This window comes from Microcaecilia unicolor, chromosome 8, assembly GCF_901765095.1.
Source record: "Microcaecilia unicolor chromosome 8, aMicUni1.1, whole genome shotgun sequence".
Taxonomy (NCBI): domain Eukaryota; kingdom Metazoa; phylum Chordata; class Amphibia; order Gymnophiona; family Siphonopidae; genus Microcaecilia; species Microcaecilia unicolor.
In genome coordinates, this window is record NC_044038.1 from 227,421,006 (window position 1) to 227,442,228 (window position 21,223).

The following is a 21,223-nucleotide window of genomic DNA, read 5'->3' on the forward strand; positions in this document are numbered from 1 at the left end:
GAGGATACTTACAATTCCTCTAATTCCTAAAGGCATTGCTATATTATTTGTATGCATAGTATTCTGTGTACACAGATACACAGACGTGATTCCAACAGGGCTTTTTGGACTGTGTGTGTGTATACTCTACTAGTTCCTGACAGATACCTTTTGTAGGGTATGTGTGGCTAAGGTCCCTATAGAGGCATCTGTCATGGAGCCATGGGGGGGGGGGGGGGGGGGGGGGGGGGGGGGGGAGTGGTTATGTGTGTCCTAATGAGCATGCATACCCTACTCAACGTATCATGGAGTGGCTCCAACAGCCACATTGGCTGTATGGAGGCTCAAGCCTTGGTCTCAGCTTGAGCAGCCAGAAGACTCAGGAGAAGCAAAGGTGTACTCACAAGGCAGTGGCCTGTATGGGCTGAGGATGGAGCATGGCTGGAATGGCATGATAGACCCATGTGGACTGTCAGAGGTAGACAACCACAGGACGGAGCCTTTGGAACGGTGGTGCATTCAGACTGGGAAACAAGCGCTGGGATCAAACAGGGAGGTGGGAAGGACAAATCCTTCTGCTTTCACAAATGTTTGGTGTGTCTGCTAGTTAAGGTGATAATTTACCTGGGCACCAGGGATTGAAAATCAGGATGAAGTCTCCCAGCTTGTGGACTGAGTGTTGAAATTTTGTAGACTTCCTCAGCAGAAGGGTATAATGCCCAATGATAGCATTGGCTGGAGTGGTGACTGAGACGCTCCAAGAATGCAAATCCTCTCTGAGATAGCTGCACTCCAGGATTTCTTGTTTCCAGAGACTTGAAATTGCAAATTCATGTTTTGTCCCATCTAGTTTGGATGGGTTGAGGCCCTGCAATCAGAAATAGAAAATAACTCAACTAGATGAATTATAGAAACAATCTGATTGTGAGGTGAGTGTAAGGAGAGATTGCCTGTCTCTGAGGACAGCACTTCAGTGAGGTAAGTGGAATGGTGAGTGTGGTACTAACTTTACATATCTGTCATGGTGACTGTGTGGCATAGATTGCCTGATCTCTCCTCATTATGCATTTTAATCCATGCCTTAGTCATGTCCGAGTTGGATTATTGTATCAAGTACTTCCCTCATTCCATCTCAAAAGACTCCAAATGATACAAAACTCATCTGTTAAGCCACTCCTTGCAGAGAAGATGATTGACCATGCCATCCCTCTCCTGGCTGAGCATTGGCTCCTACGGTAGTACCTGTGCAAGATGCCCATCTCCCTCTATTTCCTTCTAGCCTACCAATACTATTGTCATCATCTAGATGTCTTTGTTCCTTCCAGCATAACCCTGATAATTCCCTTTCCATCATAAAATTAGACTGGACAAGACAAAGTCCTCCTGCTTCAGTATGCTGCACCCGTCTCTATGGAGTAGTTTCCCCTTAGATACTAGAATGGCGTCCTCTTTTAAGAAGTTTAAATTTCTTTTAAGATTTATTATTTTTATCAGGCATTCCGCCATGGGTAGTCACCTCCCCTTCTTATATGATACCATGCATACTATGAGCGAAAAAAGGAGTAGGGTAGTCTGGCTTTTTCCAAGCAACAAGACACTTGTACATTGTAAGTCTTTATTGCGAAACACCAAGCCTTACGAGAGTCAATTGAGTGAAAAAAGAAGTAGGGTAGGCTGGCCCTTTCCAAACAACAAGGGAGACACTTGTACAATTGTAAGTCTTATTGAGAAACACCATATGGAATTTTGGAAGGCTAAGTGCTTTGAAAATATGCCTGTCAAGTGACTTGACACAGCTGCCAGTGTTTCGGCACCAAAGCACCTGCCTCAGGAATCTAGAAAAACATGTAAAAACCATTATTCTATTCTATTTTTTTCCACATTCCCCTAACTATTGTCCCCTATATATTTTGTTAATGGTCTATTTACCACGTACACATTTTTAATGATTTGTAGTTATCAAATAGATGTGAGCTAGGCACTATGAGTGTGACGGAATTGTTCTGACTGTACAGTGAGTGTGATGGAGATTACCTGTTTGTTCAGTGAATTTATGGGAGGCCATCTTCTGTAACTTGTGAGTATTTGATGGAGATTGTCTCGAGAGGTGAGCATTGTGGAGAGATAAATTAGATGAGTTTGGTACTGAGAGTATCTGTCTGTAAACTGAGTGTGCTGGAAATGATCTGGCTGTGAAGAGATTGTGATGGAGATGACCTGTCTCGAGTGGTGAGTATTGTGCAGAGTAACTATCTGTGAGGTGAGTTTATGGGAGATCATCTTCTGTAAGGTATGGGTATTTGATGGAAATTACTTGTCTCGGAATGGGTGAGAAGTGTGCAGAGTAACTATGTGTAAGGTGAATTTATGGGAGATCATCTTCTGTAAGGTATAGGTATTTGATGGAAATTACTTGTCTCAGAGTGGTGAGCATTGTCCAAGTAACTATCTAGAGGTGAATTTATGGGAGATCATCTTCTGTAAGGTATGGGTATTTGATTGGAAATTACTTGTTCGGAGTGGTGAGTATTGTGCAGAGTAACTACCTATAGGTGAATTTATGGGAGATCATCTTCTGTAATGTGTAATTATTTGATGGAAATTACTTGTCTTGGAGTGTGAGTATTGTGCAGAGTAACTATCTAGAGGTGAATTTATGGGAGATTCATCATCTGTAAGGTATGGGTATTTGATGGAAATTACTTGTCTCGGAATGGTGAGTATTGTGCAGAGTAACTATCTATGAGGTGAATTTATGGGAGATCATCTTCTGTAAAGTATGAGTATTTGATGGAAATTACTTGTCTTGGAGTGGTGAGTATTGTGCAGAGTAACTATCTAGAGGTGAATTTATGGGAGATCATCTTCTGTAATGTGTAAGTTTTGATGGAAATTACTTATCTCGGAATGGTAAGTATTGTGCAGAGTACCTATGTGTGAGGTGAGTTAATGGAGATCATCTTCTGTCATGTGTGAGTATTTGATGGAAATGACCTGTCTCAGAAGTGAGTATTGTGCAGAGTACCTATCTGTAAACTGAGTTTGGTATTCAGATTAGCTGTCTGTAAACTGAGTACGTTAGAGATTACCTGGCTGTGAAGTGATTGTTATGGAGATTCCTGTCTTGCAAATGAGTATTTTGGAGAGCACCTATCTGTGATGTGAGTTTGGTACTGAAATTACCTGTCTATAAATTGAGTGCATTGGAGATCACCTAGCTGTGAAGTGAGTGTTTAACGAAGATTACCTGTCGGTGCAATAAGGGAGATCTTTTGAGATTCTTGAGGTAATGATGGACCTCTTGTATGAAGTGCAAGATGATGGTGAATTCCTTCCCCTCCTCACAATTAGCTGCTGCACACTGATCTCGTTGGTGTGGTGAGCCCTGTTGTTCTTTGCTGCATTCAGGTCACATTTTGGAATCTGCAGCGCTGTAATAGAAAGCAAACCAGCATCAATAATTGGGTGCTGGGCAATCATTTACTGGCATAATTAGTTACAATTTGGATTGCACCTGCATCTTGCTAATTTCTAGTTTATTAAACTTTCTAGACTGTCCAAAGCTGACTCGCAGAACTGGGTGTTTACATACAATAAAAACAATAGGTAAACAACTGAGAAAAGAGCTACAAAATCCGAAAGGAAAGCGTAAAACCAGTCATACCAAACAATTCACAACAGAGAAAGACTGCAAGAGAAAAGGGAAGGGAGGGAAAGGTCAGGAAACAAGTAAGTAGTGGTAGGGAAAAGTGACACAGGACATAAATTCCTGGTAACAGAGATCATTCCAATGAGAAAGCCTGCTTAAAAAGCCAATTTTTAAGGTTATTTTAAAATTCTTAAAAGAAGATTCAGCCCGAGAGAGAGACAGAGCGAGAGGAAAAAAAGAAAGCATGGTGATGAGTGCATTGTAATTGCGCTGACTTAGGGTTGGGAGAACCAATCTGTGATCATTTATAGAGTGAAGTAGGTGAACAGGGGAGGAAGGTATGGTAAAATAGGCAATGTCATCTGGGAGACCAATCCTATGAGCTTTGAAAGTGACAGTGAGCTACTTAAAGATAACGCACTGTTGAACAGGAAGCCAATAGAATTTTTGCAAGGAGGGAAACACGTTCAAACTTGCATGCATGACAAATAAGTTTAACGGCTGTATTCTGGACAGATTGAAGCACCGTGCCATAAAAATCCATGCGCGTATCTTATTGTGGGCATGTCAAGAGAGGACATGGTCATGGGAGGGGCACGGGCAGGTCGGGGGGGGGGGGGGGGTTCACTAAAGATGCATGCAGTATTATTGAATACTAGGAATCTGCGCCTAAATTACGCACCAGGATTTACACCAGGTTTCAGTTGATGTAAATCCTTGTGCCCAAAGTTTGGCAGAGAAATTGACTTTAAGTGGTATTGTATAAACGGCACCCAGGTCTGTTTGGATTTTTTTCCGTTGCTAGTTTTTGAGCGTCATTTACTGAATCTAGTCCTATATCATGTGTATAGACCAGTGCTTCCCAAACCTGATCCCGGAGGCACCCCAGCCAGTCAGGCTTTCAGGATATCCACAATAAATATTCACGAGAGAGATTTGCATGCACTACCTCTACTGCATACACATCTCTCTCATGAATAATCATTGTGGATATCCTGAAACCCTGACTGGCTGGGGTGCCTCCGGGACCAGGTTTGGGAACCACTGGTATAGACTGTGTGCATGCATACATTTAATGCATATAGACCAGCAATTATAAAGAAGCAATTTCTGCACATAAACCTCTGTTTTATTCAGGTAAATGGCTTAAGCTGCAGGTTCTGCCTATTTATTGGACTAACTCAGGGATTGAGAACTTCAGGACACACTCGCCGGGTTTTCAGGATACCCACGATGAATATGTTTGAAATAGAATTCAGTGGCGATCCTAGGTCGGCTGCCACCCGGGGCAGATCACCACTGCGCAGCCCCCTCCCAGGTGCAGCGGCGTCTGTCCCCCCAGGGTGCAGCACGACACCCCCTTCGGCATCAACCCTCCCCTCCGGCGCATCAAACTCCCCCCTCGGCGCATCAACAACCACCCCTCCGGGCACCTTCTTGGCTGCTGGGAGCAGCCGCGTGCCTGTCGGCTCCGCTGGCTCCCTGCTCCCTCTGCCTCGGAACAGGAAGTAACCTGTTCCGGGGCAGAGAGAGCAGGGAACCAACGGAGCCGACAGGCACGTGGCCCCCCCCCCCAGCAGCGTGCACCCGGGCGGACCGTCCCCCCCCCCCCCCGCACCCCCTTGGTACGCCACTGATAGAATTGCATACAATGGAGACAGTGCGTGCAGAAGTATTTCTGGCATATTCATTGTGGGTACCCTTGCATCCTTTGCTCCAGGATAGATTGGTTTCTCATGCTCCCTGCAGTGACTTACACCTTCATGTTTCCATTAGCTGTAGGTGTTCATTTATCTTTGTTAAGATTTTGGAAACTGGTTTCAAACTGTAGAGTGGAACAGTCTTCAGTCACTATACAACTGGTTTCCAGTCTACTTAGAATGCTTTAGGAGAATGGTAGAGAGGTGCGGTAGCCGTGTTAGTCCACTCTTAAAGGTTATCAATAGAAATCAAACAAAATAAAACATGGAAAAGAAAATAAGATGATACCTTTTTTATTGGACATAACTTAATACATTTCTTGATTAGCTTTCGAAGGTTGCCCTTCTTCCTCAGATGGGAAATAAGCAAATGTGCTAGCTGACAGTGTATATAAGTGAAAACATTCAAGCATTACTATGACAGTAAAATAGATACTATTGGAGATTCTACATGGAATGTTGCTACTATTGGAGATTCTACATGGAATGTTGCTACTTGATGGAATTTAAGAATGTGACTGTTGCTATTCCACTAGCAACATTCCATGTAGAAGGCTGCGCAGGCTTCTGTTTCTGTGAGTCTGACGTCCTGCACGTACGTGCAGGACGTCAGACTCACAGAAGCAGAAGCCTGCGCGGCCACATTGGTGATCTACAAGGGCCGACTTCTACATGGAATGTTGCTAGTGAATAGCAACATTCCATGTAGAATCTATAGAAATCAAACAAATAAAACATGGAAAAGAAAATAAGATGATACCTTTTTTTTGGACATAACTTAATACATTTCTTGATTAGCTTTCGAAGGTTGCCCTTCTTCCTCAGATCGGAAATAAGCAAATGTGCTAGCTGACAGTGTATATAAGTGAAAACATTCAAGCATTACTATGACAGTAAATAGATACTATTGGATTCTACATGGAATGTTGCTATTCCACTAGCAACATTCCATGTAGAAGGCTGCGCAGGCTTCTGTTTCTGTGAGTCTGACGTCCTGCACGTACGTGCAGGACGTCAGACTCACAGAAGCAGAAGCCTGCGCGGCCACATTGGTGATCTACAAGGGGCCGACTTCTACATGGAATGTTGCTAGTAGAATAGCAACATTCCATGTAGAATCTATAGAAATCAAACAAAATAAAACATGGAAAAGAAAATAAGATGATACCTTTTTTATTGGACATAACTTAATACATTTCTTGATTAGCTTTCGAAGGTTGCCCTTCTTCCTCAGATGGGAAATAAGCAAATGAGTTAGCAGATAGTATATATGAGAGAAACATCAAAGCATTACTTTGACAGTCTGACAGGGTGGGAGGGTGGGGGTGGGTAGGAGGTATGCATGGGGACATCAAAGCATTTCATTGATATTCTAACAGGATGGGTGTTGGTAGGTGAGAGGAGGGTAATAAATAGAGAAATAAACAGAGAAATACAGCTTTTGTTTTATAATGAGTTAGAAAACTCAGATCCTTATTAAGTCCTGTTTGTTGGGTGTCAAAATATTCAATCATTTGAATATTGGAGAATGGTAAAAACAAGGATCTAGCTTTATCTTTCTGACCAAGTTCAGTGTTCTATATCTTTTTGGTTTTTTTTTTTTTTGCCTTGACATTTCATTTGGTCTACTCACCTTGCCCCATGCTGGTCTTCCTCACTGTCAGCTTAGGAGTAAGAAGGTCCTCTCACAAACAGCTCCTGAATCTGCCTTTGCCCATCCGTCACACACTGCTCACTTGAGTGGTACGATTCTACCCTTTCAGTCTCTCACTAAGAAAAGGAAAAGAAAGGAGAATATTTTCATGGACATTCTTTCTCTTTATTATTCCACAGACAGTTTTCAGGTCCTTCCTTCATGGTACTGGGGGGGGTTTTTCCTAACCCCCCCCCCCCCCCCCCCCCCCCCGCCTGACTTTATCTTACTCTCCAGATGTGTAGTTTATTTCGGCTATCTGCCAACGCCCAGCAGTTGTGAATGTCAGCTGGCAGTGACAACTGACGCTCCTTGTAAAAAGCAACGGCTGTTTCTCGGGTTTTTTGTTTTTTTTTAATTTTTAATTTTTATTCAACACCACAAAATTTTACAATAGACATAGATGTAGCCAGAAGGCTGCTGATTGTCATAAACAGCTCAACTCAACTATAAACACTTATCCAAATTGTATTATTTTCCTCCCCCCCTTCCAACCCCCCATCCCGTCCCCCCCCCCAATACCCACTGCCCTCCCTCGCATGGCTACCCTTCCGGTAGTGTCAAGTAGCTTTATTCCAGATTCGGTCCAGTTTGTCCACTCTGTCGCGTCTGTTTATATCTGCCAGCCCTCCGATCTGTCAGTTTCTCCAGAATCCACTAGGACCCCGGAGTCTCACCTTCCAATCCAAGGTCCAATTTTGCTGCTGCCATTTTTTTAAATCCCATTTGCAGGTCTGGAAATACAGCCCCAGTTTGTCCTGTGGGGAATCAGAGCTACAGCTTCCCACAGGCCCTGGGGTAGAATAATTTGGGCAGGCTCAGTCTGTTTGTTTTGGACCTACAAACAAAACAAAACATGACACAAAGCATTTAACTCTGCACACCCCATTGTAATCATGATAATCCAGCCTCTCTGATTATTTATTTATTTATTTGTTACATTTGTATCCCACATTTTCCCACCTATTTGCAGCTCAACGTAGCTTACATAGTACTGTAATGGCATCCGCCAGTTCCGGTATGAACAAATGCAAGGTGTTATTGTAGTAGAATACGGTTCTGTATGGTAGATACCATTGGGGAACTTAGGGAGGAAGAGGGAAGTTGGGGTGTGTCCATTACGATCTTGGTTTTTGTTGTGTGTTGCAGGTATTCAGGCTATTATGTTGGGTCGGTGGGATATGCCTTCCTGAACAGGTTTGTTTTTATAGTTCTTTTCGGAAATGTAGGTGGTCGTACGTTGTTTTTTACTATTTTGGCAAGAGCGTCCATAGCTGTGTACTTAAATAGGAAAAGCTGGATGCATACGTGATTTGTATTTGAGTCCTTTGCTGCTTGGTACTGAAGATTTACAGGTATGTTGGTGCTGATCTTGTTGTGTTTCTGATTGGCAGGTCTATAAGTTTTGTTATGTATCATGGGGCTTCGCATAGATAATTTTATGAACCAGGGGTGCAGATTTTGAAAGCAATACGCTCATTGATTGGAGCCGGTGTAGTTTTCTTCACTTAGGGTCCTTTTACCAGCTGCTGTAAAAGGGGCCCTGAGCGAGCGGTGGTGGCTGTTTTTTGCCACGTGCCAGGGCCCCTTTTACTGCAGCGGGTAAAGAAGCCCCAAAAAGAAGAATGGCTGTGGCCATTTCCGAGAGAAGCATTTACTGCCACCCGTTGAGGGAGAGGTGATAAGAGGGCAGTACGTAGCACTGCCTAATTACCAATGGGTAACCTCCTAGCACCGAAAATGCCATGAGCTGGGGATGGAAGTACTTACCGGCGCCCGCATTGGGCCAGTGGTAGTCAGGGCCGCCGAGAGACCTGGGCCGGGCCCGGGGCAAGGACGCCCAGGTCGTCATCGCCACCCCCCCGCCCCGTCCACCACCGGACCTGGCCCCCTGAATTCAAATCATAGCGCCTCACCTCGACCTTGCTGTGTGTGAAAGAAGCGCAGCAGCGTCAGTCTTCAGATCGCCTCCCTTCGGGCCTTCCCTCCCTGTGTCCCGCCCTCACGCAAGTTACATCAGATGAGGGCGGGACACAGGGAGGGAAGGCCCGAAGGGAGGCGATCTGCAGACTGACGCTGCTGCGCTTTCACATGGAACGAGGTGGTGAGGTGCTGTGATTTGAATGGAGGGGGCCCGGCATGTGGACGGTCGATGGAGCCGAGGGCGGGCGGGTGGACTGTGGCCCCCCTTGGAAGCCTGGGCCCGGGGAATTTTGTCCCCCTGCCGCTCCCTCTCGGCAGTCCTGGTGGTAGTTCCAGATTGATGTGCGGCCAACCCTCTAGTAAAAGGCCCTTAAGGGACCTTTTACAAGGCCGCATTACTGTTTTTAGAGCATGTAAAAATCAGCTGGCATCTCAGCATTTACCCAAACCCAAAAAAGATACCTATGTATAGATCTTACAAGTGGTGCATTTTTATTTACAGAGGAAAAGCCTCAAATAAGATAAGATACTCCTTGTTGATTGTTGTTCAACCTAAGGGAGTTCCATCATTCATCCCAGGCTAAAAAACCTCCTTGACTATTAGCATAAATTACACCTCACAAAAATACTCTTGTTTTATTTCAAATTAGTATAGTGAGGTTCACTTTTCTCCCGCTAATCAGTCTGTTATCACCGTCCACGGCCCAACTTCTTTTTTGGGTTGATGTAGAACGCACTGTGATACTCCATTGAGCTGGTTGATATTTTTGAATATCTCAGCATTTACCGCCAGCTGAGTTTTACCACAAACTACATAGACATCACATGAAGAATGCCAGTACCAGCCAGGATTCCACCCCTGTGGGGCAGCACTTTACAAAACCAGAACACTGAACCATTGATTTCATAGTAAGAATCCTGAAAGGTAACTTTAAACAATACAGGAACATAAGACCTTTGAAGTCAGAATGATAAAATATTTTGACACCCACCAGACAGCACTTAACAAAGATCTGGGTTTTCTAGCCCATTATAAACTATAAGTTGTACTGCTCTGTTTTGTCACCCTCCTCTCACCTATCCACCCCTATCCTGTTAGACTGTCACTGAAATGCCTTTGATGTTTCACTTATATATACTGTCATCTACCACATTTGCTTATTTCCGATCTGACGAGAAGGGCAACCTTCGAAAGCTAATCAAGAATGTATTATTATTATTATTATTATTAGTATTATTGCATTGTATCCCACATTATCCCACCTTTTTGCAGGCTCAATGTGGCTTACAATTATCGTGGATACTGGAAATACAAAAGAATGTACATTTGGTTTAACAGCGAGTTTTGAGTACATGATGGTGAAATACATAATATTAGAAGTAGAAAAGAGTGTACATTTGTTTTAGCAGAAGTTTTGGTTGACATGATGATAGAATACATGATAGTGTTAAAGCCATAGACATTAGGTACATGATAGTGTGAAAAGCAGAAGACATTAAAGAACCTTCATGGGTAACTTAAAGAAAGTAGAGTTACGCGTGTTGTTCTTTATGATATATTTTGTCAAAGAGATAAGTTTTCAGGAGTTTGCGGAAATTGGTCATTTCGTAGACCGTTTTCAGGTTACGTGGCAGTGTGTTCCAGAGCTGTGTGCTTATATAGGAAAAGGTTGATGAATGCACTGATTTGTATTTCACGCCTTTACATTTGGGAGGATGAAGGTTGAGGAATGTGCGGGAGGACTTTTTGCATTTCTGGGTGTGTAGTTCAATTAGGTCTGACATGTAGGCTGGGCGTCGCCATGGATGATGTTATGGACCAAGGTACAGAGTTTTGAACGTGATGCGTTCTTTGAGTGGGAGCCAGTATAGTTTTTCACGAAGGGGTGTTGCCTTTCGTATGTTGGTTTGCCAGAATATAAGTCTGGCTGCCGTGTTCTGGGCTGTTTGGAGTTTTTTGAGTATTTGCTCTTTGCAGCCGGCGTAGAGTGACTTACAATAGTCCAGATGACTAAGTACCAGCGATTGTACCAGGTATCGGAAGACGTTCCTTGGGAAGAATGGTCCTGACTCGTTTTAGTTCCACATTGCATGGACATCGTTTAGTTGTGTTTTTTGCATGGTTCTCAAGGTTAGTTGTCGGTCAATGGTGACACCAGGATTTTTAGGGTGTCAGAGACTGGTAGACTTAGATTAGGTGTGTTGATGGTGGTGAATTCCTTCTGTTGTATTGCGAGGTGAGTACTAGGCATTGGTTTTTTTTGGCATTTAGGTTTCAGTAGAAATGCATCTGCCCAGGAGTTCATAGTATGTAGGCTTTGGTTGATTTCGTCAGAGATTTCTCTTAGATTGTGTTTGAAAGGGATAAAGATTGTTACATCATCAGCATATATGTGTGGGTTTAGATTCTGATTCGATAATAGCTTAGCCAAGGGTGTCATCATTAGGTTGAATATTGTCGGTGTCCAATATGTCCAATAAAAAGGTATCATCTTATTTCTTTTCCATGTTTTATTTTGTTTTATTTCTATTGATTACCTTTAAAAGTGGACTAACACGGCTACCACACCTCTCTACCACAAACTAAAAATTCTAGTGTGGCTTTGCAAAAGACCCCCTTATTGCACAGACTTGTATGCAACAGGGCTCTGAAAGTATTTTGTTTGTTTATGTAAAATGAACATTTACAGGTCCTCCTTGTTATGAATAAAGGCAGGAGACTAAGTCAGTATCTGTATCTTGTAATAATAATATGTAAAGGATTTGTTGGGCATGGAGGGGGGACTTAAGAAGTCTGTGGGGGTGCTGTGTTTTAAGGACTTTGTAGCTAAAGGTTTTACATTTGTCCTTGCGTTTAATGTGTACAAAAATGATTTCCTCAAGCTGGGTGGGACCGACTTTCACTTATCAGCATGAAACACCCGGGCCAGTTAGTTTACTGGGCGCTCGGGCTGCACTGAGCAGTGGCAAAAGAGAGGAAGTCACATAGAAATCAAGGTGACAAGGGGTGATCCCTCTGCTGTTAACAAAGAAGGAACTGCTAAGATGACCCCCCCCCCGCAAAAAAAACCCAACAAAGTGGGCAAACTGAGGGTGACATAGTAAATAGTAAATGATGGCAGGAAAAAGACCTGCATGGTCCATCCAGTCTGCCCTACAAGATAAACTCATATGTGCTACTTTTTGTGTATACCTTACTTGATTTGTACCTGTCCTTTTCAGGGCACAGACCGTGTAAGTCTGCCCAGCACTATCCCCACCTCCTGCCACCGGCTCTGCCACCCAATCTCGGCTAAGCTCCTTAGGATCCATTCCTTCTGAACAGGATTCCCTTTATGTTTATCCCACGCGTGTTTGAATTCTGTTACCGTTTTCATTTCCACCACTTCCCGCGGGAGGGCATTCCAAGCATCCACTACTCTCTCCGTGAAAAACATACTTCCTGACATTTTTTCTTGAGTCTGCCCCCCTTCAATCTCATTTCATGTCCTCTCGTTCTACGCCTTCGCACCTCCGGAAAAGGTTCGTTTGTGGATTAATACTTTTCAAATATTTGAACGTCTGTATCATATCACCCTGTTTCTCCTTTCTTCCAGAGTATACATGTTCAGGTCATCAAGTCTCTGCTCATACAGGTGCAGAAAACTGCTAGTTAATTTTCTGGTACAGTATATTGAAATGTTGCATCTTTTGGCCAATGATTTCAGCTCCTGCATCTTCTAGAGGAGAGCAAATTTCACAGAAATCATCATGGAAGCCAAATCTGTTACACAAAGCACCTGTGAGGCTGGGGAGGGAGGGGTACTTATCCCCCATCCTATATAATAATTCTGCACCTCCGTCTGGATGCCTGGGTTCGTAACACACTTCCCATTGGTCCACCCTGGTGATGACGTCAGAGGGCGGATCAGTGAGAGAGAAGGAAGCCAGCACCAGCCAGCCACAGAACGTTGGAGGTGAGTAGAGAATCACCCCTCCCTCCCCCCCCTTCCCTCTGAGTTCAGGCCCCCCTCTCCTCCTCCCCCTCTCCTCTGAGTTCCAGCCCCTCCCCTCCGAGTCCCATGCCCCCTACCTCCCTCCCTCCCTCTCTCCCCTCTGAGTTACAGGCCCCCCTCCCATTCGAGTTGCAGGACCCCCCTCCCCTTCGAGTTGCAGGACGCCCCATCTCTTTGAGTTGCAGCCCCTCCTCCCTCCCTCTGAGTTCCACGCCCCGCTCTCCTCCGAGTTCCACGCCCCCACGCCTCCCTCCCTCTCTCTCTCTCCCTCCGAGTGCAAGCACAACCTCTCCTCTGGCAGCCCCTCGCCTTCCTGTGTGCTGGCTGTAATTTAAAAATTTTTACTTCGGAGTCTGGCCGTCAGCAGTGAAGGCGAGCGGCACTTCAGACTGCCTTCCCATCTGTCTCAGCTCTGCCTCTGGTCCCGTCCTTCTGGAAACAGGAAAATGAGGGTGGGACAGAGGCAGAGTTGAGGGACAGATGGAAAGGCAGTCTGAAGCGCCGCTCGCCTTCACTGCTGAAGTCGGACCCCGTGGTAAGAATTTTAAAATTACTGCCAGCACTTAGGAAGGCGAGGGGCTGCCGGATGACAGGTCGTGCTTGCATTCGGAGGGAGAGAGAGGGAGGGAGGCGCGGGGGTCTGGAACTCGGAGGAGAGGGGGGGCGTGGAACCCGGAGGGAGGGGTGGGTGGTTCTGGAACTCGGAGGGGAGGGGGGGGGGGGGTCCTGGAACTCTGAATGTACACAAACCGGAACTTAGCATCACGAACAATCATGTTTTAAAATGGCCGCAAAAACAATCCATGTGCCAGGACAGCCATTTTAGTACCATGAACGTTTCTGGAGCTGAAGCATTGTCTCGTTTATTTTTTGCTACTTTCATCTTTGAGGAGGACAGCAACCATTTGGGGATTTGGGGGTGACCCTCCCAATTACCTCCAGTGAAGCACTGTTCAAGCGGAGTACATAAGTACATAAGTATTGCCGTACTGGAAAGACCAAAGGCCCATCAAGCCAGCATCCTGTTTCCAACAGTGGCCAATCCAGGTCACAGATACCTGGCAAGATCCTAAACCTTTCCTTGTTTAGGACGTTCTGGGAAGCAGGTCTAAATACCAACATCCATGTTTGTGGCCTTGGATATGCTTCCTTTCTGTCATAAGGATTGGTTAGGACATGGCTGCAAACCTGAAGAAGGCATTACCTTCAAAAGCTAGAAAAAAATGTATTGAGTTAGTCCAGTAAAAAAAAAGGTATCATCTTATCTTTTTTTTGTTTTGTTTTGTTTTATTTCTATTATTACCTTTAAAAGTGGACAAACATGGCTTCTACACTATTTTACCCATGATAAATGTGATACATAACAAGCGTGTGCAAAATGTGGTTTGGTCAATGCATACAATTAATCATTTTATGTAATGTTTACACAACACAGTAACATTCTACAGTAATAGTCACACACAAGTTCCACTCATTCTTCAGAAGGTGCAATTTATAAACATCACAGTTCAAGAAATTCTAATTGCATTATTATTTTGTAACACACGGTCTTGGAGAATAGCTGGTGAATGCATGAACTAAAAACAAAAGACCATATTTATCAAAATATTGGCCAACCTCCATCTCGAAGAAGAACTGCTCAGTTGAGTCAAAACAATGTAAATCAATATAATTTTGTCTTACTGGTACCAGATCATGAGATTTATTTTCTCACTGCTGTACCAGAACTGAGAAGATGAGAAATGAATAAGGATGGACAAGTTCTACTTCAGCCACATTCTGGCTAAAATTGTCCATTATCCGAAACATCCACAAATGTCCTCATAAACCCCTTATGGGCCATAATATATGAAGAAAGGATAGTCTCAACTGAAAGAAGGCCATGGATTTTAGAGATCTAAACAGGTTCCTTTCACACGTCTTCCGTGAAAGATAAGGTTGGTTAACCAAAGGACACAATGTTACAAAGTTCAGATCAATCCTTTCTTCTGTGTTCATGGGCATGAGAATTTAGGATGGGGTGGTGGATTGCAGTCCTCACCTTGTGCTGTCTTGGTTGCACACTAAGAAACATCAACGACCGACAAAGCTGTTTCTACGTTACTTTGAAAAAATAGCTCTTGGGTGTACTGCCATTGGTTTATTTCTGATCATGTTGTTATTGGTTTATTTCTTGAGTATGCTGCCACTGGTTTGTCTTTTGGGTAATTGCCATTGGTTATTTCTTGAGTGTGTTGTCATTGGTTGTTTATTTGGGTAATTGCCATTGGTTTATTTCTTGAGTGCGTTGTCATTGGTTTGCTTATTTGGTGTACTGCCATTGGTTTATTTCTGATCATTTGTTATTGGTTTTATTTCTTGAGTGTGTTGTCATTGGTTTGTTTATTTGGTTTGTTTATTTGGTAAATTGCCATTGGTTTATTTCTTGAGTATGCTGCCACTGGTTGTCTCTTAGGTAATTTGCCATTGGTTTATTTCTTGGAGTGGGTTGTCATTGGTTTGTTTATTTGGTTGTTTATTTGGGTAAATTGCCATTGTTTATTTCTTGAGTGCGTTGTCATTGGTTTGTTTATTTGGGTAAATTGCCATTGGTTTATTTCTTGAGTGCGTTGTCATTGGTTTATTATTTGGGCGTGCCGCCATTGGTTTTCTTCAGATCAGCTGTTTTCTGATCAGTTCAACGTAGGTCCCAAAATGATGAAGTAGCAAGTCACCGGAGGTAGAACTGGACTCTAGAAGCATTAATGTCTATGATCTGAAGCCACTACAATGTTCCTGTATCCTTTGCAGTCCTTGAACTTGTTGCTACTGAAATTGGCCTGTAGCTGCTTATTCCCAGCTTTGAAAGGGCAAATATCAACCAGATCTCTTGGTCTCACGAGGTTTCATGGGGTCGATGCTAAAACACATGGAAAATATGGTTCAGATTAGAATAACACAGAAGAAAGAATGTCATCCTGATCTTGTGTTTTACTTGAGGGCAATTTTCACACCGCCTACATTTTAGCAATGTCTGCAGGAACTTTTTATCCACAGTCTTTGCACTAGTTTTCAAAGTGAAGGTGTTTTCGCTTTCCAAGCTGCTTAAGCAAAAAAAAAAAAAAATATCCTCAGATTCCCACCTTTGTTTCACTGTGTGCTATTTTACCAATACAATGGGGTAGGTATTCAGAGCGTTTAAATGGACATGAGAGATTCCTGGCCATTTAAATCCCTTGTGCAGGGTTATCTGAGTTTATTCAGTGGCACTTAAAGGGTAAAGGGCCGTGGACTTGATTTAACACCTTTCTGTGGTACAGCCAATCAGGTAGTGCCGCTGGATGTCCCCTCTAACTGCCCTGGCGAGTTTGTGGATGTTCCAGGGACCACCGTTCCCTCTATGCTGATGAGGAGTCCTCCATCTACAGTCCTGCCAGTGGGTGGCGCTGTTTCACTATAACATTTTCAATAGTGAGGGACAGGCAAGCTCGCAGGACTACAGAGAAACATGTCTGTTACTAGCAATGAAAACACAATATTGAAACACCATCCCCATACTGGTAGCAATGTAGTTGGAGGACTGCCACTCAGCTTAGAGGGAACAGTGCTGGGGACCAGAGTTAGGGTGGAGTGAAGCTCAACCCAGTAGTGGCAATTTTAGTCTGCTATCTGGCTGAGCAACCGCCTAAATTTAGGACAGAAAAAAGGTTGTTCTAACTTCATGCACCTACTTAAACGAGCACGGTCTGAATATGGCTGGTGGCCAGTTAACTTCTGGGTCCTGCCCCAAATGTGTTGCCAGCCCCCTCCATCCCACTTCTGAGTCTACAACCTTTTAGCTTCATCCTATGAGAGGGACAGAATGAAGTTAAAGAGTGGCTAGAAACGGAAGTGCCGAGAAAAGTGCTGGGAACCACCTTGGGTGATTAGTGAAAAAATTAATTCTCCGAACATTGCTACTGAAACCCGAAAACGAGGTCTGAGTATTATGGAATGCCGACAGAGCGGTCCAGACTAATGAGTGGATCGCCGCAAGGATGAGCAAAACTGATGATAAATGAAAAAGGGAATAACGTACCATAGATTCCTGACGCAGGCAGAAACACCGAAACATGGCACCATGTCAAATCTATCTCAATCAAGCCCTTGTATATCGTGGGGCCCCTTTAATAAGCGGTGTAGGTGCCTACGCACGCTCAACTCACGCCAACTTGGAACTACCGCCCAGCTACCGCTTGGCCTGGACGGTAATGTCATTTTTACGCGCGTCCACTACGCTCGCTGGAAAATTTCTGGTGCACGGTGCTAACCCAGCGGTAATCAGGTATGCAGGCATAGGATTACCGCTTGGTTAACTCGTGAGACTTTACCGCTAAGTCAATGGGTGGCAGTAAGGTCTCAGGCCCAAAATGAACACGCGCCAATTTTTATGTTGTCGTAGTCCATTTTCGGCCCCCCAAAAAGAGGCCTTTTTTGCAGGTGCACTGAAAAATAGACCTATGGGCATCCAATACGTGAGTCTACACCTGTGCCGGCCATTTCTCAGCGCACCTTAGTAAAGGACCCCTGTGTGTCTATAATAATGGACTTTTTGAACGTCACCTGGTGTTGGAAGGTTCATCTACCCCCTACTTGTTGTGATTTGTTGAGCAGAGGTGAGACAGTTCTAGTAGAGTAGGGTTGCAAGGATGGCTTTTCCAACACAAATCAGGGCGTCAAGAGAGAGATGTATTTATGATAATAAAACCACTGTGTGTGATAAGACTCTTGACACCCTGAGTTGTGTTGGAAAGCCATCTTACAGTCCTACGCTACTTGAACTGTCTCTCCCGTACATAGTGGCTCCTGTTCCCCCACTTCAGTAGTGTTTTTTTAATCATCTGAGCAGAGGTACAGTAAGTAATCACTAGTGGAGGAGTAGCCTAGTGGTTTTAGTGCAGTGGACTTTGATCCTGGGAACTGAGTTTCAATTCCCACTGCAGCTCCTTCTGACTCTGGGCAAGTCACTTAACCCTCCATTGCCCCTGGTACAAATAAGTACCTGAATATATGGTAAATGCTTTGAATGTAGTTGCAAAAACCTCAGAAAGGCGGTATATCAAGTCCCATTTCCTTTCCCTATTTGAGATTCTACATGGAATGTTGATACTATTGAGATTCTGTTGCTATTATTTGAAGATTCTATATGGAATGTTGCTATTCCACTAGCAACATTCCATGTAGAAGCCTACCCTTGCAGATCAGCAACGCGGCCGCGCAGGCTTTTGTTTCTGTGAGTTTGACTGTCCTGCACGTACGTCAGACTCACAGAACAGAAGCCTGTGGCAGCGGACGCATTGCTGATCTGCAAGGGTAGGCTTCTACATGGAAGTTTGTAGTGGCGGAGTAGCCTAGGATTAGTGCAGTGGACTTGATCTGGGAACTGAGTTCAATTCCCACTGCAGCTCCTTGTGACTCCTGGGCAAGTCACTTAACCCTCATTGCCCCTGGTACAAAATACAGTACCCTGAATATATGTAAACTGCTTTGAATGTAGTTGCAAAAAACCTCAGAAGGCGGTATATCAAGTCACCATTCCCTTTCCCTATTGAGATTCTACATGGAATGTTGATACTATTGAGATTCTGTTGCTATTATTTGAGATTCTATATGGAATGTTGCTATTCCACTAGCAACATTCCATGTAGAAGCCTACCCTTGCCAGATCGCAACGCGGCCGCGCAGGCTTTTGTTTCTGTGAGTCTGACGTCCTGCACGTACGTCAGACTCACAGAAAACAGAAGCTGTGCGGCCTCAGCATTGCTGATCTGCAAGGGTAGGCTTCTACATGGAATGTTGGTAGTGGAGGAGTAGCCTAGTGATTAGTGCAGTGGACTTGATCCTGGGAACTGAGTTCAATTCCACTGCAGCTCCTTGTGATCTTGGCAAGTCCACTTAACCCTCCATTGCCCCAGGTACAAAATAAGTACCTAATATATGTAAACGCTTTGAATGTAGTTGCAAAAACCTCAGCAACGGCAGGTATATCAAGTCCCATTTCCCTTTCCTTTTAATTTCTTTTCTCTGTTTGGCTTGAATCCTGCCAAACATTAGTGCGAGGGAAGGGTCTCTCATTTTCTCCCAGATAGAACCAAAGCTGAATCCTGCCTCCCCATTCCGAACATAAGTAAGGAGATCTGGTTTCTTACGGTATCTGCATAAATGCTCTTAAGCAGACGCTGCCTTCAATCAGCAGCTCGCAATTTTCCACTCTCAGAGAGAGGATTGACAAAGATGAATTCAGTGCGCATCTGATGGTGTACGACAGGCAGACTAAGCACCTGCAAGGAGAAAAGGAAGTGGATGTATTTCGGGGAAAAATCAGAGGAACTGGAAATCTTAGAAGAAAGTAACAGCTTATGTTGGTGCTTTTCATTTTTGTATACTGGTATTATTATCACTGCTGTCTTTATTTTACTTCAGTGAAACAAAACATCTTTTTAAGAGGTCACTAAATCTATGAGGTTGACATTCAAAGCAGGGGCGTAGCCAGACCACAGATTTGGGTGGGCCTAGGCAAGAAGCGGGTGGGCACCAAGTGTTTTCCCCCTTCACCCACCACCAAAACAAAATCTCAGCTGGCGGGTGAGAACGCTTCTTTCCACCTTAGCAGTCTGCAGCAGGAACGCGCTGAAAACTGAGCATGCGCAGGTGCTGGTATCCTGGAGAATAGCGTTTTCATTACCATCAGGGGAAGTCTCTCTGCTGGCGGAGCTTGGGATCCCCACCTGCTATCGCTAATACGTGTGCTGCTGTTGGGTGGGCCCCGGCCCCCTATGGCTACGCCACTGATTCAAAGTGATTTAACCTGCCAGAAATGTCTGCTGACTGGTTAAATCACCTGTTTGGGGCTAACTGGTCATCTTCAGGGCACTTAACCAGTTAGTGTCACTGAAAACGTCTGGTTAGCACCAAACTCAAATCCAGCTGTTTTGGAGGCATTCTGAGGACCAGAATCGGCACTTGGCTGGTTAAATGCTGACATTCAGCACTTAACTAGCTAGAGTAACCACATAAAAGTCAGTCCTATCCTTATGTGGCAACCCATGGCCAGTTAAGTACTGAAAATCACGCTTTAAAAGGCTATGCAAACCTGGAAGTTTAATGCCAAATCCCAGACATAGCACTACATTGAATTTCTGGGCATTGTTCTGATCGCTCTGGCTGAATATCGACCCCTGTAAGTTTAATGGCAGCTTTGACAAGTTACTTTTTCAAAATAAGTAGTTCTCCAAAATGTAAGGTAACTAATTATGAGCACAATTACTTCTTTCCTTGGTTTGGACCCTGCTGAAAACAGGGCGTGGGATAATCAAGCTGTCTGAATTGGTACAAACACCGTAGGCCATTTTTACCCCCCCCCCCCCCCCCCCCCGTGGTTTTTTCACCTATAATGAAATCAGGGATGGTTTGTTTGATGTTGCCCCAGGAAAATTCACCCTTAGAGCACTGTTCTCTCTAAGCTTAGCGGGAGTCTTCTGTTTACAGTCCTGCCAGTAGAGGGCGCTGTTTCACTATTATATTTTCAATAGCGAAGGGCAGGCAAGCTCTGCAGGACTCCTGAGAACATGCCTGTCTTTAGCCATTTAAAACACAATATTGAAACACACTGGCAGCAGTGCAGTAGGAGGACCTGCCACTGGGCTTAGTGCCTGAGAGATTGATTCCTGCTTATTCTGCAGCTACTTTTGCTGGCTAAAATGATCAATTATACCAGCAAAAAAAACAGGAAAATGGGAGATCACCACAAAATCTCATTAAGTAAAAATAAAATCAGTACTTTTCCACACACTTACAGATAGAAAAATATTTTTTACAGGTTTTTTCAATGTCATTTGCATAAAAAACCAACGGGACCCGTTTCACCGAAAAAACGGCTTCTTCAGGGTCTTAAACAGTACAGACCACCAATGTTGCAGTTGCTGTGTGTATGGCAAAGACAAGCTCACATCTAGGCCGGGCGTTTCAGTGAAACAGGTCCCGTTGGTTTTTTATGCAGCAGACAATTTCTGTTGGCGTTATTGAATTTATCCACATTACAGGCGCTTTAAGAACTGATTTTGAATCGTTAAATGATCAAATGACATGGAAGGAAACCTGTAAAAAATATTTTTTCTATCTATAAGTGTGCGGAACTGAATACATTTGGACACTTTCTTTGTACCAGTGGCGTGGGAAGGGCGGGGTGGTGGGGGCGGTCCGCCCCGGGTGCACGCTGCTGGAGGGTGCAGAGAGCAGCCGCGCGCCTGTTGGCTCCGCTGGTTCC

At 44.2% G+C, this 21,223-nt stretch overlaps 2 protein-coding genes across 2 annotated transcripts in view; both read right to left on the reverse strand.

Moving 5' to 3' along the window:
- Positions 1-7,164, reverse strand: part of LOC115475598 (erythrocyte membrane protein band 4.2-like) — a 39,603-nt gene extending 32,439 nt beyond the window's left edge. Inside the window, 6 exon segments of the mRNA XM_030211452.1 lie at positions 604-753; positions 756-789; positions 791-847; positions 3,227-3,312; positions 3,315-3,410; positions 6,962-7,164. Of these exon segments, the coding sequence (XP_030067312.1) occupies positions 604-753; positions 756-789; positions 791-847; positions 3,227-3,312; positions 3,315-3,410; positions 6,962-6,971 (433 nt within the window). The 5' untranslated portion in view covers positions 6,972-7,164.
- LOC115475593 (protein-glutamine gamma-glutamyltransferase 5-like) overlaps positions 1-21,223 on the reverse strand; it is a 170,186-nt gene that overhangs the window by 89,398 nt on the left and 59,565 nt on the right. The gene's annotated exons all lie outside the window — the stretch shown is intronic.